The following is a 19,906-nucleotide window of genomic DNA, read 5'->3' on the forward strand; positions in this document are numbered from 1 at the left end:
GTCTGTTTCGTACATTAATCAGTCTTTGTGTGAAGAAGAAATTCTAGATAGGAATCCTATATTGAACATTTTCTAGCAAGAACTTGCAGTCTTCTTGCAATTTAATTTGTACATGTGGAAATACAAATAGATGGAGGGATAAATTTGCTCGTGGCTCAGGTTAATAGTCCAGAGATTATTATCTTTGACATATTGCGTTTTAATTTAGCCCCTAACTGCTCATACTCCTGATGCAAAACCTCTTTCCTCTTCCTACCTATGTCATTGGTACTACATGGACACGACAAGTGGATCCTGCCTCTCCCAAAGCAAGTTCCTCTCCGGCACAGAGCAGATGTCCTAAACCTTGGCACTAAGCAGGCAACCCAGCCTTCTGGATCTTGCTCTTAGCTGCAGAGAACTGTGTCTATCCCCCTGAATATACTGTCCCCTCCTACCACTGCATTCTTACAAACTCCACTCACTTGAATAGCTTCCTGTACCACAGTGCTATGATCAGTTCGCTCAACCACCCTGCAGACCCTACTTTCGTCCATACAAGCCGCAAGGACATCTAACCTGTTGGACAATTGCAAAGGCTGAGGCTGTTCTAATTCTTCCCTCTCAACCTCGCAGTCATAGCTTTCCTCCTCCCTGATGCATTACACTGTCTGCTGCTTAGCCTCCAGTTCAATGACTCTGAGCCAAAGTTCCACAAGCAACAGACACTTTCTGCAGACATGTTTGCCTTGGGTCGTACTGGTGTCCGAGCTCCGTGACTAATAGTTTTAGAAAAACTTATAGTTTTGTGCTGACAAACCAACAAACCTTGTACATGCATTTGGTTCACCCATCTTAATTGATTGTCCAAACAAACTGTATCGGTTATAAAAAGAGCTCACTATAATACATGAAAAAGCAACTTCACGCATGGTAAAACAAGGTTAAGGAGAGATTTGTATATGGAGATAGAACCTTTTTCATAGGAAAGTGAGAAAAACCATGGGCAGAATTTAATGGAGCCTGCTGGAGTGGACATGATGGCAGGGGGGTCGGAAGAATCGGACGGGAGGCCACGTGTCCAACTCCTGGCAGTGGGAAAACTGTCCCACATTGAGTGAAAGATGGGAAGGGTCTGACACAGGAAACCTGCTCCCTGGTGGCAGGAAGGCAATTAGGCTTGTTAATGCGTCACTTGAGACCAAATATTCCTGAGCTAACCAGGATTTAATGGTGGCCCAGGGGTTTAACTGGATTCGCACAGGTATCCCATGCCTACAGAAAGCCGCCAAGCAAACCCCAGTGTCCTCGCCAGGGGCGGGGGGCTCCCTCATTCACAAGACCTCAGTGCTGATCAAGGGACTCAGCATCAGGAAAAATATGGAGGGGGGGCCTTGTTTTGACTCCCCCCCCCCCCCCACTTTGTCGGTGATCCCTGCCCACAATCCCTATCCCGTACCAGTTACCTTTCTCCAGGAATCAAAGAGCTATCCCTGGTGAAGGTCTCTGTACCTTGCTGGGAGTGGCCACCGCTCCTGGTGGCACTGCCAGTACACGAGAGCTGCTAGCTTCTGATTGGTTGACAGCTCTCAAGGTGAGATTTCCACTCTAATGGGGCCTTAATTCAGTGGGAAGTCCGGTGTTATCCAGGTAAGTCCTGATTGCACTCAAATAGTGTCAGAAATGCAACGCTGAGTTCCCACCAGTTCTCCCACCGGTGGGCAGGACCCCATTGGTGACACTAAATTCCATTCCACAGCTACAGTTGGTAATCTAACTTTTCCTCATTTAGTTAACTTCCTTGCGTACATAGGATTATACCAAGGTCATTTTTTATGTTTCTTCAGTCTTTTTTTTGCCATACCCTTGTACTTTTTTCTGAATGGGTGACTTGCTGGCATATAACAGTTGGCAATAGGCCAATAATGGAGACTAAATCAGAAGAACTTCTGAATTTAGCTTACAATCAACGAACTTAATCCCAAAATAACAAATGTACTCGGAAAGTGGAACTCAATGCCTCTGCAGCAGTCATAAGCTAATGAAAATGCCAGGAAATCTTTCGTAAGCTTTTGAAAAGAATTGCCAAAAGCATAAGGCCATCATTAATAAACTGAACCATAGATGGATAATTTGAAATGGAGATTTACATTTTCCAGAAGAAAACACAAGTTAAAATGCTCAGTTACAACATACCAACTCTTTGCATACTGTGGGGGCTGAGAGAAAATGAGCTTCCAAAGGGTGGTCTACTAAAGAAGCTGACCAGCAATGCTAACTCAACTTTCTCTCTTAAATGCAGATCACCCTGTTGGATACTTACTGCACTTTGTTTCATGATTACATTGTTCTTGCGTGTATATTTTTTAATTGCAAAACAGAAGTGTAACTAGATTCTTAGAAGGTAATTTTCCAACAGTTTTTTTTCTGTTTGGATATGTTATTGGATGTGTGTTGAAGTTACAAGTTTACAAATATTCAGCAGAAATAACAATGGTGTCATCCTGTGTTACCTGGTTAAAATCCCTCTGTCGTAGGTAAGTAATGGCTTTGTTAATTTCCAGGTCATTAGCCAGTTCAACATATTGGGAAGCCTTCACCATTTCTACACACCTGTAGCAATTAACAAATTCAAATATGAATCATTCCTTAAAAGCAAAGACTCTTTTCACACTACATGTCATGTTACAAAGCTATTTTGGGGGAAGGACGAGCAGACCTAGGATAGCTTATACTAATCAAGTTAAAACTATACATGTCATGTTACAAAGCTACTTTGGGGGAAGGAAGAGCAGACCTAGGATAGTCTTAACTTGATTAGTATAAGCTATCAGTGATAGAGCATGTAATATATTTCCATTTTTTGAATTCGACATTAAGTTGAGCAATCATGCGTTAGATATACAGTAAGTTTCTCATGAAACTACAAACTACGCCACGTCAAGTTTCCATTTCTCACAGCTTCTGGATAAGTAGGCCAAACATAAGGAATAGGAGCAGTAGGTTATTCAGCCCTTTGATTTTGCTCCACCAGTCAATAAGATCATGGCTAATCTGACATGGCCGTAACTCCACTTTCTTGCCTGCCCCCCATAACCTTTGACTCTATTGTCAATTAAAAATCTGTCTAACTCAGCCTTAAATATATTCAATGACCCAGCCTCCACTGTTCTCTAAAGAATCCTTTAAGGAAGAGAATTCCAAAGACTAATGATCAAATATGGTTAAGATAAGCTGCGAAAAGCCATTACAAAGCTAGTTGGCCCAATATATCTCCTTAGACTTTTATACCAAAGAGCAACAATCTAGTCTTCATTAGAACCCATGATCATAAGATTAGATATCAATTTCCTAACCCACTGTGATGCCAAGTTATCAGATTACAAATATTGCATTGCTTTGATTTAATGAATGATTGAAACTGGAATAAAAGTGCAAGTACACGCAATAACCCTGATTCTGAGATTCCAGCAAAATCAAGGTTGTGCTCAACCTCTGGCATTTTGCAATTATGCTGGCAATGGAGTGGATCCCTATACACAGTAAAGGATTTCAAGGAGTCCTCCATGTTAGTAGGCTCAAAAATGCAAAAAACGAGACAAGTCAGCAGTAACTAAAGGACAGTTGCTTGCTCCTAATGGTGAGTTAAGAATTGCAGAAACTGGCTGGAAGCAAATATTTCTTGCAAAACATGTACAATGATGGCCATGAAAACAATTTCAGCATTTAGCACTGACATATTGGAGCACCTTCAGCAGGAGTCGTAGCAAAGGAGAATTGCATTCTTTGGAACCATAAGCCACAATTTTTAACCAGGGGACCAACCAATAGGTGAAAGCGAAGAAGTTAGTGCTCCAGTATCCTAAATCCATGAAAGCTAGGAGAAATAAATAAAATGTTTGCTCATGTCAGAAGCAGTGCACTATAAATACACCTAATTTTATGCTCATGCTTACAGAAGGTATGATATGAATGTTTTTTTGTGCTATCTCCTTGAGGGTGCAGAGCAAAGACAAAATACCCTTCCCCAAACATTTTTATTCAACCAAAGGTTCTGGGCACAACTACTGACATCCACAGTAATATTTTGCACGTAACATTTGAAAGTGCTGTTCACGAAGAGTATTGCCAAAAGAAACTCTGGGTGGAAACTTGTTCCCTTTTAAACCAGCCGCTGGCAAGCCATCTTCAGCCATACACTGGGCTTGGACCTCAGTGTGGGGCTCTGTCTGCCACAGGGAAGGTCCCGGCATGTCCCCAGTCAGCCCAAAAATGCATAGTTAATTATTCATATTGGATATCTGCCACTGGTAGGTAACCTCTGGCAGTGATGATCCGCCTGCGGCAAAGGACCATATCGGTTTCCTCCTAGTTCTGCCTTCAAGCCCACCTTTCTGGACTGGGAAGATTCTGCCCTATATGTTAACTAGGTTACAAAGTTCTGGCTCTTCGATGGGGATTATCAGATGCTGTGTGGGTGCTCAGATGGTTGCTTTAATCTTTCTAAATCTGTTCTGCTTCCAGGTCAAAATTATGAACAACTATAGACAGAGGACTAGGATGTGTGATAGGCCTACCATGTTAAAACAGCTAATGCATGCTTTTTGGCCAAAAGCATCTTCCCTCAAGCTGCATAGTCATGTGACAATCCAAAAGCTCCTGTGCATGCTATGCACAAGTCAGCCATTTTAAGTTAACGCGCAAAAAGGTCCAAAGTAAAAAAAAAAGAGGTTATGTTGGCTGAGAGGCTGTGGAAAAGACTGAAATGCTGACACCACTTTGCAAACATCTTCTATTTTCTAGTGTCCTTCCCATAGTCACTTTATTAATCCTCAAGCAGCTGCATGTGGCACCATATGTTTTATAATCTTACTTCTCTTTGACAATAATGCCTTTGGGATGTACTATGTATCTTTTTTTCTTTTCTCTTCTTAAAGATTCTTCCTTAGATGAAGCAGCTGCAAATTACACCATAGAATCTGACACATTACACCAGGTTGCATCAAGCACTTCCTCCCTTAGAACCAGCATAGATGCTAGTATTCCAAAAAAACCAAAGGAAGGTGCACTGAATTAAAAAAAAAGTGTAGGTGACAGGAGAGAAAGACAACAGAACTAGCCTTTTTGTGAGCCATACCAAGTCAACTATAAAGTCAAGGGTTCTGTATGCTACTGGACAGGAGCTAATGCAGGAGCAAAATTATTTACAACATCATTGGAGTATGCCACAGACAGCCTGCAATTGCTGGTCTATGAGGCTGTTCATCCACCTTACAGACTCACATAGGCTCCTCATCCCAAAATGTCTCAAGGTTAAAATGTCCTCAATTTCAAATTCCTCTATAGTCTCATCTCACCCCAACTATGCATTGTCCTCCAACCATATATGCTCCCCTAAAGCCTTTGCTACCCTGACTCCAGCTTCATGGGTACCTTCCCCTCTGTCCCCACCAATGATAGCAAAGCCTTCAGTCACCTGAATTCTAATTTCTGAACAGATGCTGCTTAACCTAAGTATTTGCAGCGTTTTGTGTGTTTATTTCAGATTTCCAGCATCTGTGGTATTTTGCTTTTGTTCTAAGTTCTAGAATTTTGCTCCATAAACTCCCTTGGTCTCCATCTCTCTATCCTTTAAAAACCTCCTCAAAGCCTACTGCTTTACCAGGCTTTTGGTCCCCACTCCCAGTATTTCCTTTGTGGCTTGGCATGTGTTTCAGACACACCTTCTGTAAAGTGCCTTGGAATGCTCGTAGTTACAGGTGCAATATAAATGGAATTTGCCACAACTGAATTTATTTTGGGCACAATGCACTGGTGTAATAGAACATTGCATCAAGTGGTTCAAAAGCACAAATCACCAAAAAGTGAACTCTGATCCTGACCCAAGTTTAAGGAAAGAATATTAGACCGAGACTATATTCACAGGTTTCTTGCTGGCAGGTTCAAGGACAACATTAACAGATAATGAACAGCAGATTACCCACATGCCTTCTTTGATGGAGAACACTGCAACTTTTATAATGATATAATCAATATCTTGTATTTGAAAGTAAATACAGATATAATTGGGCTTAATCTTATGCAACCCTGCCCCCAGAGGAGAGCTGGCAGGTGGGTCGGGGTCTAAAATTGGGCGCAATCCTATGGAGACTGTTAATGCCAGTTAAGGCCTCTTACTGCTACGCAGCAACTTTTTCCAGGCCTAGCGCCACTATGAAGCCCAGCAGTTTTCACAGCTTGGGCTGATGGCAGGAATGGGGGTTCCTCCTCAGGGGCCCATGGAGGCCCTCCCAACCCCTCTCTCCCAAGGTCTTCCCCCATCCCTAATCCATTGGTCTTTTCACTGCCGCCCACCCTTCCAACTCCCTTGCCCCGGCCTGCCAGCCTGGGAGATGCCCCCCACTTACCTCAGTGTCCAGCTGGAGCAACAGTTACCATTGGGGGCTGGAAGCAGTTCCAGCGGTGCTGTGGAACCAGACAGCTGCCAGCCATTTGATTGACCAACAGCTTTTGGAGGCAGGGCTTTCTTCCCAGAAGAGGTAAGGGTTGCGGGCAGTGGGAGTATCATCTCAAGTCACTTAACAGCCCACTGACCATTAAATAGCTGCGGGGCAAGCCACTGGTGTGGACCTGCTGCACCCACCACCACCACCACCCCCAGACACCCCGACATTTACCCCAGGGTGGTGGGGATCCAGCTTAGCATAAAATCCCAACCAATTATCCTGCTCAGGGCTTCTTAATGTAATGTTTCCTTTAAGTTACTTGATTAAGACAGTCTGTCCAGAGTTGCTGTATTAATCCAAATTAACTCTCACCAGTCATATCCAGCTGCAAAAGATGCTTCAATTGCGGGTGCTATCAACTTAGCTGCTGTCATAATAAATCTCTCTGCCATTGCTTTCCTGCAGAATTAAACATATATGGAACCTAATTGGTTACTTTTGTCTTTGTAATAGAATCCTTAACACAGTTGTAGTATACATCAAAATGGTTCCCTATCAGGTATTTTTCAAAATGTTATGAATAATTCCTCTAAAAGCAGATCAATGAAAACATTATTTAATGGCAAGAATTTGATATTTGAAAAAGTCTGCTTCGCTGTACTCATATCAAAAAATTAGCTACATGATTTCTCCACAGGGATACAGTATTGGGATAGAAGTATAAGAAAAATCAACATTGATAACAGGCCCTGTGATCTGCTTTCTAAGGAATATCAAGTAGTTAATTATTAGCATATGGAACATGTGACTTAAAAAACATTGAAATGCCACCCTTGTTGCAGATTGTTTGAAGTTTAAAGGTTCACAGAGATAACTTGGTGCTCCAGAAGTGCAAATTTAACAAGTGGCACGTTATTTTCAAAACAGCAGATGTATACTACCGTTCTCGTTCCATTTGTCTGAGTGGGTCATTCTTGATGGCTTCTATCACCAGATTCATATGTGGATCATCCTAAAAAATTAGAAATAATTTGCAATGAGACAGGTTCACTTTGAAACAAAAATTATTCTATTACATCTATAGCATTCCTGGATCTGTGTGGGAAATGAGTGGGCCAAGTGGACGAAGTGTCTGTGGGGGAACACTTGGGTAACCGAGATCATCATATCATAAAATTTAGACTAGTGATGGAGAAAAGCAAGGAATTATATAAAGTACAATGTCTAGACTGGAAGAGGGCTGATGATAAGGGATCTAGCCAGGGTAAAATGGAACCAAAGACTGACGGGAAGAACTGTAAGGGAACAATGGATGATTTTTAAGGAAGACATGCTTCAGGTACTAGCTAGGTACATTCCAACAAGGGCATTCCAACAAGGGGAACCAAAATCAGGGCTCCATGGAATGACGAAGAAAATAGAGGTTATACTGAAACAAAAAAAAGAGGGTGTATGATGTATATCAAGTGAATTCTTCAAATGAGAACCAGGTCAAATACAATAGGTTGAGAAAGGAGATGAAGAAGAAAATAAGGCCAGCAAGGAGAAAATATGAGAATAGCATAGTTGTCCACATAAAAAGGAACTCAAAAATCTTCTATTGGCATGTAAATAGTAATGGGGTAGTTAGAAGTGGAATGGATCCTATTAAAGACAAAGAAGGTGACATATGCTTTGAAGGCAGGTCATATTGAGAGTGTAGCTAGTAAAGCATATGGGATCTTGGGCTTCATAAGTAGAGGCATTAAGTACAAAAGTAGGGAAGTTATGCTTAACCATTATAAAGCTCTGGTTAGGCCAAAACTAGAGTTTTTTTAAAAATTTGTTCATGGGATGTGGGTGTCACTGGCTAGGCTAACATTTATGGCCTATCCTAATTGCCCTTGAGAAGGTGGTGGTGGTGTGCTGCCTTCTTGAACCACTGTAGCCCATGTGTTGTAGGAACACCCACAGCACTGTTGGAAGGGAGTCACAGCACTGTTGGAAGGGAGTTCCAGGATTTTGACCCAGCGACAGTGAAGGAATGGCGATATAGTTCCAAGTCAGGATGGTATGTGACTTGAAGGGGAACTTGCAGGTGGTGGTGTTCCCATGCATCTGCTGCCCTTGTCCTTCTAGATGGTAAATGTCACAGGTTTAGAAGTTACTGTTGAAGGAGCCTTGGTGGGTTGCTGCAGTGCATCTTGTAGATGGCAAACACTGCTGCAACGGTGCATCGGTGGTGAACAGAGAGAATGTTTAAGGTGGTGGATCAGGTGCCAATCAAGCAGGTTGTTTTGTCCTGGATGGTGTTGAGACTCTTGAGTGTTGTTAGAGCTGCATTCATCCAGATAAGTGGGGAGTATTCCATCTCCCTTCTGACTTGTGCCTTGTAAATGGTGGACAGGCTTTGGGGAATCAGGTGAGTTACTCTCTGCAGAATACCCAGTCTCTAACCTGCAGTTGCAGCTATGACTAGAGTATTGCGTCCAGATCTGGTCACAATATTTTAGGAAGGATGCAAGGGTCCTTCAGAGAATGCAGAAGAGATTTACCAGAATGGTTCTTGGGATGGGCAATTTTAATTACAACGGGTAACAGGTTATTAGAATAGTTATGACAATGAGTGGTATAGTCCAGGACGTAACAGTGACATCAACATTCAAGTGCTAGATACTTGGGAGAGAGGATGGAACCGTCTCTACTCATGAAAGACATACCTACTTTGTAATCTATCTTATACATTGTGTTAATAAACCAGTTTGAAGTAATGACCAGACTGACTACGGTCTCTTCTAGATAAAATAGGTCACACAAACCAGAAGCCAGCAACCATGCCACCAGTGTATGATCATGGTAGAGCCATGGTGACATCAACCTAAATGAAGGATTAGTGCCACTGACAGGACCATAGCAAGAAAGTGCAAGAAAACCTGATAGTAGGAAAAATCTACAAACATATCGAAGGCGGCCAACTGGAAAGTGGTAGCAATGACAGCACCAAACAGTCACTGCCATTTCTGCAGCAGTTCAAAGGCCTCAAAGACTCACAGAGAGGCCAGAGTTAGGAATTTTGGATAAAAAAACTTCCTCTTGTATCAAGCAACACAGGATTGCACAGTAAAGAGTAGCAGCACCAGGTTAGTTTACTCCTTTACACCATAGGACCGGCCACTGACTACGTCCTCTTGAGACAGGGGGTAGAAGAGACCTCTACAGACTTCCAAACTGCATTAAAAGTGCTCAATGCACATCTCACTCTGGAAGGAACCCTGAAACGATACCTGATCAAGCAGTTCAGTACATTAAGCAGGCCAAACTCAGAACTAAATCGGGCTTTAATCTATTGTGATACAGGGGCTCTAGATGACTCAGTTAATTGGGTAGGCTCCAGGGCGGCAGCCCCACTCATTCAAAAGCCCACCAAAATGTGCAAAATGGCAGGAAACCCCACAGCAACTATCTTAAGATGCTTACGCTATGGTGCAAAGAAACAGCACAGACACAAAGATTGCCCAGCAGAGGCACAGAGTGCTTCCAGTGCGGGAAGACTGGACATTTCAAGCACTTCTGTTATTCCAACAACTTTAATAGAGGAAGAAGACAAGAGAATATTTATGATATGCACTCCATCCAAGAAATTGGAAACAATGACAGACAAAATTCAAGTTTCTAGGGGAAGTAAATCAGGATTATTGATCAGTTACGGTGGAAGTTAAAGGCTTTGTCACCAACTTGAAAATTGACACTGGAGCTGGCGTTAACATATTAGCTGGTCATCTGGACTTGCTTCAGTCAGTATTCCTCCACCCATCAAATATTAAATTGCAAGGTCCAGGTGGTACAAGCCGTCCAAAAAAAGGGCAGCTAATCGTCCTTCTTTGCTACAAGGGATGATAGATCGTTGACTCTCTCTATGTTGTTCACAATCAAAGCATATCTTTATTGAGTGGAGATGTTGACATACTACTGGGAATTCTTGAAAAACCAAATGACGACCTGCATTTAGACAGCTTGATACCTTTCATGGAAGAATTTCAGAAGTTTTATATCGAACCAGTGGAATTCCAGCCTACACCAGTTGGTGAGATCTATTAATTGAACAGCGATTTCCTCCCCAACAGAAAGAAACCATTTACTAGACCCCGGGCAAATAACGAGGTCATGGATCTCTCAGTTTTTTTATGAAGCTAGGCCAGAGGTGGCAGATACAAATGCACTGCAGCAGACAGTGGCCATCTGCAAGACGACCTTTTGGGCCTGGGATTGGTTCTTTCCAGAAGAAGGTAATGAGAAAGAAGCTGTTGTAGCACTGAGTGATCTGTTGGAGGGTGAGGTGCTAGAGGTTGGATCACTATTCCAATCTACAGCTGAGCTATATGAAGTCTCTGTTGATTTTTTTGTGGAGCCAGCTATGTTTACTAAGGCTGAGCAGCATTCAGATCTTTGTCCCACTGAACCTACCAATGCAATGCCTTGTATATCGCTGGTTAAAAGTGAAGAGTTGTCCAGGGAGAACAACATGCTTGATTCCATGCTCGAGTCCATTGAAGATCACACTGCCAAAGAATTCGTAGTATCTGTTTCCATGAGTGAAAGTGAATTGACACCCACATTTCAGTCTCAACTTAAAATCCTCCCACCAGAGCTGTCCTTCAGCACAGAAGCAGAGGCAGAATTGAGCTTCTACAGCTTCAGAATCCTGATCAGGAAATTCATCTTCATATCATCTTAGAGATTCATCAAATTGTAGAAAATGGTGGTGTCTTATCATCTTATCCTCCAAAATTCTTCCTATTGCCCACGGTGGAGCAGCCTTACACAAAGAAAAGTGCAACAATGTTACCACTACCCACAGAAAGAGAACGTTCTTTCCGAAATGTCATCTGGAAATCATCTCTTCGTTTCCTGCAATACTTAAAGGAATTTTGTTGTTCTTCTTCTCGTCGCCTAGGTTCATTAGAATCTTAGATCATCAATACCTTTCTCATCCTCAATGCAGCAGTGAATCGTAAGGCTGTGAAAATCTTCATTCAAGTTGAAGATCCTTTGTCTTCACAGGTCTTTCCCCAGTGTGTTTCAAGGGAGCAAAAGATTCATGAGAGTCCTAATTTCTTCTCTTCTAGGCCAAGAGAGTTCAAGTGTTGATATCCTTTAGTCTTCTCTCTTGGATCAGTCTTTCTTTGAAAAGGATTCATAGTCCTTACTGTTCCGTGGTCCTGAAGTCTACACTCCAGTTATCAGCAGTCCTGCAAACCTGCTGTCCCATTTGGCTGTTGATGATGTCCTCCAAAGAGGAATGCCCACATGTCTCCAAGGCATCTTCTCAAAGAGCCAGGAACACTGTGGGAGACTGAAAGATACACTGCAGGAATTCACCAAGGCTCCTTCGACAGCACCTTCCAAATCCATGACTACTACCATCTAGAAGGACAAGAGCAGCAGATAGAAGGGAACACCACCACCTGGAAGTTCCCCTCCAAGTCACTCACCATCCTGACTTGAAAATATATTGCCATTCCTTCACTGCCCTTGGGTCAAGATCCTGGAACTCCCTTCCTAAGAGCAGTGTGGGTGTACTTACACCACATAGACTGCAGTGGTTCAAGAAGGCAGCTCACCACCACCTTCTCAAGGGCAACTGGGGATGGGCAATAAATGCTGACCCAGCCAGCAAAGACCGCATCCCATAAATGAATTTTTAAAAATCCCTTACAACAGGGACTGGTGGGAAAAAGAGTAGGAGTAGGGTAGAGTCTGTAGCAGTAAAAGGAAGTTACAGAAATGCAACGTAAATAGTTTAAACATCATTGTTAGAAAGCTGATAGAATATTTGGGGGGAGGTGTAGTGTAATGGGTTAATAGAATAATTATGATAATGCATGATGATGTAACAGTGACATCATGCTAGACATTCAGGAGAAAGGATGGAACAGTCTGTACTCAGGAGAAACATCTACTCTGTAACCTATCTTAAATATAGTGTTACTAAACCAGTTTGAAGTAACTACAATCTCTCTAGAAAAGATAGGCCACACAAACCAGAAGCCAGCAACCATGCCACCAGTATATGAAACAGGTTGAAAAAGCAGGGGTTGTTCTCCTTGGAGCAATGGAGATTGAGGAGGCATTTGATGGAACTGCACAGGATTTGGACAAGGTAGACCAGGAAAAACTGCACTCATTAGCTGACAGTAAAAGGGCTAAGTGGCACAGATTAATGGTTTTAGGCAAGAGATGCAGTGGGAATCTGAAAAAAGAACTTTTTTTTCTTACACAGAGAGATAATGACCTGGAACCACTGCCCATGAGGGTGGGGTAAGCGGAAACAATGAATGATTTCAAAAGGAAATTGGATGGGCACTTGAAGGAAATAAACCTGCAGGGCGACTGGGATTAAATGGGGGAGTGGGGCTGACTGGATTGCTCCACAGAGAGCCGGCATGGACACAATGGGCTGAATAGCCAGGTTCTGTGCCATAAATTACTCCAAGACAAATCTGTATGCTTATCAGAGTAAAAATGGTTGTCAGAAAAATATCAGCCATGCATGTTTTATAGTAAGTCATTGGAGGCTTTATGGCTAAGTTTGTGCTTGTAAATGAAAAGCATCTGCAAATTAAACAACCTCCATAACATTCAGGTTGCTCCCACTATAACTCAGTTTTAATGATCTTGAACCTCTCCAGGATTTGACCTTCAGAAACAAATTCCAGTAGAAAGAAAGATAATGGCCTGAAGCAATGTTGAATGAAGGTAGCTTGCGTTACTGCATTGATCTATAAGACATTGCTGAAGAAAGCAGCAACAGCAGGAGTTGGATGGTAAAAGAGCATACTGGAAAAGAGGATGTCCCTATTAAGTAGGAAAAAGAGAAGCCTGTCTGCGAACTGGAGGGAAACTAGAGTTTTTCAATATGAACAGAAGAAAATGAGAAGAATCTTTTGAAACTGCTGTGTGCAAAAAAAAAAGGCATCTTTGCATATTCAGGGAAAGAAGAGCATCATCATCAAATAAGTGCCACTGTGCACTTGAGCGAAAAAGATTGTCATTGAACTCTGGCATGGTTGAAGAATCACTGTGAAACTGGGGACACTGGGAACTCGGGAGGGAGAGAAAGTCGTTGTGAACTCCCCAGATGGGAGAAGAAGTCTCGCCCTGAGCTAATTAACACTCTGAGTGTAAAATGGCTGAGCGGCTGCCAGCTTTTCAAGGGCACACTCCAGACTGACTTTATATTCAGGGTGGGGGCAGGGAACACAGCACCCATAAAACCCAGCCTGCAATATACATTCAATGTGAAAAAAACAAAAAGCATAAGAAATAATGTGTACATAAGAAGAAGAATGAACTATCAAAAATAGGAGCTGATAAAATGTCAATTGTACAAATTACATTCCTTAGGGGTTGGTGGGGCGGTGTTGGAGAAGAATAGAATAGATTTACTAACAAAACAATATCAACATAGATCTCTAAGCCTCATACTGATTAGAAAAGAGAAATAAACTCACATGAAACGTCCAATATCTACCATGTACTTATTCATCACCTCAAAGGATATTTAAAGGAGGCTAAGAATGGCATGAATAAACAGCCTGTCCAATAGCAACTGGATCCAGGCAAATTTTGACAGCAATAGAAAGTACTCTGCCCTTTTATCCTATGTTTTGCATCTCGAGGGCATGAGTCAATGACAAGAGGAAAGGAAACCAGTAAATAAACATGCTCCTTTCTTTTCCATTGTAACTTAAGTAACAGACTAGAGCAACCAAAATAAAGTGCATCACCACTCAGGATTGCAGGATCAAGTCACTCAATGATTCTAAACTTGGTATACACAGAGCTCAAATTAACTTATCAAATGAGCAGTAAGGGTTTGTTTTGAAACGTAAATACAATGATCTGTGAAACAAATGCACTTCAACAGCTGTTATAAGAAAAGGAACTGGGTCTCAAAGGATGATCTAATTAATCTAAACTGGCACCATTTAATCAACTGTGCAGACACCAATAAATCCATAGCAAGACTTCCAAAATCAGTAATGTGAATTTGTGTCAAAATCACTGACTGCCACGTCCTCTAGTTTCAGACCACATCTATCTCCCTCTCATGTATATTAGTAGGCATCCTGCAGCTTCACAAAGGGAAAGTCAGAGGGTATGCTTTAAAGGGCAGGGACACACAAACTTATAACATATGGGTAAGTTTTAAACAACTCTCCAACTGGCAGGAGCAATGCGAGTCACTGGTTCAGATGGTGGGAGGGGTTGCACACATTCCTAATGTGTTTCCACCCTTCACCAACTTAACTTATCATAGCACAGGCATGGGAAAGGTGCCTGCCTCAAGTAGGCATGAGTCTACTTTACATTGGAAAGTTAAGGCCTGATGACATCATCAGCACCACAACAGCATTTTAACTTCTAGATATATGCTGTATACACATAGTTGTTTAACTTAAATTATCTGACCATTTCTAGAACACCAAATTCCTATCTTTGTGTGTTATTTATGTTGTCTAATTAGAATTACTGGATAATTTGAATTTTTGGTGCAAAATGTGACTGAACTGTCAACAGTAAACTGTATTGTATTGACAAATATGTAAAAGTATTAGATGATTCATAAAGCAAGTGTAATTTCTTTAAAGTGACCTCTAAAAAATTTTGATAAGTGATTTTGTTAATACTTTGTGTGTCAACAATGAAAGTTCATAAGAAAATTGTGTAGAAGTTACTAGCTCGATAGATATCAACCAAATTAGTATTACTGTAATATCAATTATTAAAAATAACTAAGACAAGTATCCTAAGTTAAAATCTTGAATAAATAGTAAATGAGGAGACACTTAATTGTTACGGTTTTCTTTGTTCTTCACATTAATTTTGACTTTTATACCAGAAATAAGGTCATATTTTTACAAACATAAATAATACATTCCTAGTAAGTTTACACATATAATCAGAGTGCACTGCTACCTTGTCATTTAATTCTTAATTTACTTACATTAGGAGGAATGTATTTGTCATCTTCATCAATACCAAGTGGGACCACTATCAACTTCTGGAATGCTTTCTTCATCTTTTCACGATCACCAATAGCAAAGTAGCACAGAATGAGGTTAAAACTGGTTTTTAAATTTGGGCTTTCACTCATAATATGCTCAAATGAGGTGATAGCATCAGAGTACTGTCCCATTTTGACAAATACAACACCAATGTTCTGCATTATTTTAATCCTGTTTAAACAGAGAAAAATTTGATAAAAAGAAAAAAAGATATGAGCAGCTGACATTCAATATTAAATTAGCCTTCAGTATTACATTCTATACCTCGTAAGAGACAAAGAATAAGAATTTTTACAGAATCAGAGAATTGTTACAACACAGGAGGCCATTTAACCCATCATGTCTGCGCCAGCTCTCTGAATGAGCAATTCACCTAGTGCCATTTCTCTGCCTTCTCACCATGACTCTGGACATCCTTCCTTTTCAGATTCTAATTTCATTATGATTAATATTTTATTCCAGATTTGTTAATTAATTGAATTTAAAATTCCCCCAGGTGCTATTTGAACTAAGACCTGTGGAGCATTAGTCCAGGCCTCCAGATTACTGGTCCAGTAACATTACCACTATGCTACTTCCTCCAGCCCCACGACCCCGAGATAGCTGCAGTTCTCTAATTTTCGTCTCTTGCCCTTCCCTGATCTTAATTATTCCAACATTGATGGAGATGCCTTCTGCTGGCTACACCCTAAACTCTGGACTTCCCTGTTTAAACCCTGCTTCCTTTCTCTCTCCTTCTTTAAGGTACTCCTTAAAACTACTTGAATATTATAACAATCCCATGGTCACCAATAAAACACACTAGCATCATGTATTCTTACAATAAACACTTAAGTGCAGATTTTCTGGGCCAGTTACGTTCAACACCTTTAAATGTTAACTTAGGATCCTTTTAAGAAAAAAAAATACCTTTGGCACCTCAATTTCATAAATATACTCAGAAATTCATAGATATAAAAAATTCTGGCATGCACTGAGTATGCCACAACAAATAAAACAAATTTAATTTGCACAGGTTCATCCAACAGACTAGCATCATACCCAGCTTGTGCCTACTATTTATCCTTTACTTAATCTATTTCCCAAAATCAACTGCAAAATGAAGTATAAGGTAGATATTCCACTCATTGCAGCATCTATAATATGTATTGTTACTTTCAGTTGCTTAGCTTCTCAATGCATATAAATGCAATTTCTTCTTAACTGTTGATCGACATCTACATGCTTTAGCTAAGTGATAGGCAATGGGACAGACCTTATACTTGTGCTAAACTCCATTCCCTGGTGCAAGATAATACATAATGTAGGCTTTGGGAACTACCATCTAAAATTTGTCAGGAGTGGGAATCTTATAAATTGTATTCTTATGGCATCTTTAAAAGAGAAAAATTTCCCAAGGTGCTTTACAGAGGCATAATCAGATAAAAATGAATGTCAAGCCAGAGTAGAAGATATCAGAAGGGTGACCAAACGTTCGGTCAAACAGATGGGCTGAAAGCAGGAATGGAACCATGCAATGTTACAAAAGAAACAATTATTGTATTTATAAAGAGCCTTTAATGTAGCAAAAACATTCCAAGATGCTTCACAGAAACAAAATTTGACACTGGCCCAACCTCTGTATTGGCTCAAAGAGGTAGGTTTGAAGGAGAGTGAAACTGCCACAAAGTCATACAGATCAGAAGGTGTGAGGTTTAATTTCAGGATTGTGCTGATTTAGCTTATCTCAACTAAGGCAACAGCTGAGGCATTACAATTTGGCCTCAACACTTTGGGCTACAAAGAATAAAAAATAAGAGACCAGGGTTCCATCTTCTGATTGCTATTTGGTAAGGTAACCTCTGCTGAGGAGCACTGTTTGATTAGAACAGTGTTCAGCTTCGCTGCAATAATCTCCACAGTCAAATAACCTGCCAACACTTACTGATGTAGGGAAAGAGCAGAAAAATTGAAAAAAAATTGTCATAGTATACACTTACAACTTTTTTTGTGTAGGTGAGGGAAAGAAGCTGCTTCACCATAATAGTTCTACTAACACCCACCTCATCTCCTTATGGGAACTTGATATCTGATCCAATGCCATTCGATAAAATTTTATTGCCTTAGGATAATTTCTTTGCTTGAAGTAAATATTTGCCATATTTACCTTCAGCCGACCTACCAGTAAAGTAACGTTTTAAAAACACTTTTATTAAAGCTCTTCCATAGAAGCAAGGATATTGAAATATTTCACTTATAGAAACTTAGCAATAGGAATAAGCCATTCAGCCAATGAAGTTATTAACCACTCTTCTTGATCCAAGTTCCAGTCATTTCCCCAGTCGCTTAATATCCTTATTTCCCAAGTAAACATCTATCTCTCTTTTAAACATTTCAGCTGATAATATATCTGAGGTAGTGTATTTCTGAATTTTGAATATTTTTTCTGGATTCACTTCTGAACGTTTTAGTACAAATTCTAAGATATTGTATTCTTGTTCTGGAGCTTCCTCCTCTCCAGGGAGCACAACCCAAACTTACTCAGAGTTAAGACCTTTCATACCAGGTTCATATCAACCTCTGAGTGGCTGCTTGACTTCAGCTTTCCATTATATGTATTACTCAGCTGGAGGAGGAAATAAAGAGTTGTATATCCAAGTTTGCAGACAGCACTAGTTAAGAAACTTAGCAATTTGTGCAGATGGAAGCAGAAGATTATAAAGGGGCATAGACAGACTAAATGAAGGGGTCTCCCATTTAAGATGGAGATGAGGAGAAAGCTTTTCTTTCAGTGGTGCGAGAGTCTGCAGAACTCTCTTCCCCAGAGAGGATTGGAGGCAGGGCCACAATATTTTTAAGACCAAGTTTAATAGATTCTTGATTGGCTAGGGAGTCAAAGGGTATAGGGGGTAGGAAAAAAAGTGAAATTGAGGCCACAATCAGATCAGCCATGATCTTGTTGAATGGAGGAGCAGGCTCAAGAGGCCGATTGACCTACTCCTGCTCCTAATTTGAATGTCTGTAAATGAGTGGGCAAAACTGTGGCAGGTGGAGTTCAATGCAGGGAAGGGTTAGGTGATCCACTTTGGATCTGAGAAAGACAAATTAGAATACTGACTTAATGTTGACAGACATGCAGCTGTGGGACAAGTGGATTTTGATGTCCGTACATATACAAACTATTAAAAGCTGGTGCACAGGTGCAAAAAGTAATCAAAAAAGCAACTGACTTTTATCTCAAGGGGGTTGGAATTCAAAAATGAAGAAATGATACTTCAGTTGTACAAAGCCTTTGTCAGACTCCATCTGAGCTACCATGTTCAATTTTGGGTACCAAACCTCAAGACAAACAATACTGGCCTTGGCACAGGGCAGATTCACCAAAACAATACTAAAGGTTAAAAGGTAAAATTATGAGGACAGGCTGCACAAATGTTCTTTGTATTCTCTTTAGCTGAGAACGTTGAGCAGTGATTGAATTTAGGTTATTAAAATGATAAAGGGATTCAATATAGTAAATACAGAGGAACCATTTCCTCTGGTTGAGAATCCAAAACAAGCTGTCATATCTTAAGGTCAGAGCCAGGCCTTCTCAAGGGTGTCATGAAGAGGTATAAATGTCTATAATATTATTTGGAAATTATTTTTCAAATAGGGTTTAGTGGTGTCTATTTGTGTATCTGTGTGTGTGTCTTAGTGAGATTAAAGCCAGCTAGTCTGGGTGTTTTGATGTACAGAAAGAAGTAGGTTTGAAATGGTAATAAGGTAAACACGGAGAAGTTTAGAAATATGGATGTCAAGGGAGCAATTTGCATTTTTGAATAAACCATTCAAAAGAATGGATGAAATCTTGCACCTAGCTGGGAGACATCAATCAATGTGTTTATATTACTAATAAAATTAGTGGGGTAAAAATGTTATTGTTAGAAGATGTGATGTCAAAAGCCTAGGATACAATGGAAAATTTACATTCAAAGGAAAAGCTAGGTATAAACAGAAAGGAGTTTGTGCGTGTAAGTCATTTAAGATTTGACCAGCCTGTAAGCCAACAACTGTGTCAGGAAAGGAACTAGATTGCAAGGAACCTCATTTTGAATTTTTGAGGTCAAATATGCTTTGCCTGGTGTCTGTTTAAAGTTTATGGGTTACTGTTGCCTTGGAAGATTTACCTGGGAGTGATTAACTTGAGCATTTGTTTAAAAATTATGGTAGCAATTTGTAGACATGTGTATGTTTAATTTATTGTTAAATTAACAAATGTTTAATTTAGTTTTATATAAAATGCTTTGGAGGCTAGGTGGTCTTATTCCTGAATTCAGAGCTGCATCAAATATACCAATTGAAAATATAGGTTATGACAGTTGTTCAAGTTTCTGTCTGGGGTTTAAACAACTCAACCTTTACCAACTGCTGTGTCTTAACAATGGCAGCTAGGAATGGGCAATCCAGCCAGCG

The 19,906-nt window shown here is 40.5% G+C and overlaps 1 protein-coding gene across 1 annotated transcript in view; it reads right to left on the minus strand.

Annotated features, from left to right (window-relative positions):
- Positions 1-19,906, minus strand: part of ift88 (intraflagellar transport 88 homolog) — a 137,989-nt gene that overhangs the window by 72,561 nt on the left and 45,522 nt on the right. Inside the window, exons 11-15 of the mRNA XM_041199430.1 lie at positions 17,515-17,629; positions 15,412-15,643; positions 7,367-7,437; positions 6,798-6,884; positions 2,493-2,592 (exon numbers count right to left, since the gene is read on the minus strand). Coding sequence (XP_041055364.1) covers positions 2,493-2,592; positions 6,798-6,884; positions 7,367-7,437; positions 15,412-15,643; positions 17,515-17,629 — 605 coding nt within the window. The remainder of the gene's footprint in view (positions 1-2,492; positions 2,593-6,797; positions 6,885-7,366; positions 7,438-15,411; positions 15,644-17,514; positions 17,630-19,906) is intronic.

This window comes from Carcharodon carcharias, chromosome 11 (assembly GCF_017639515.1).
Source record: "Carcharodon carcharias isolate sCarCar2 chromosome 11, sCarCar2.pri, whole genome shotgun sequence".
Lineage (NCBI taxonomy): Eukaryota > Metazoa > Chordata > Chondrichthyes > Lamniformes > Lamnidae > Carcharodon > Carcharodon carcharias.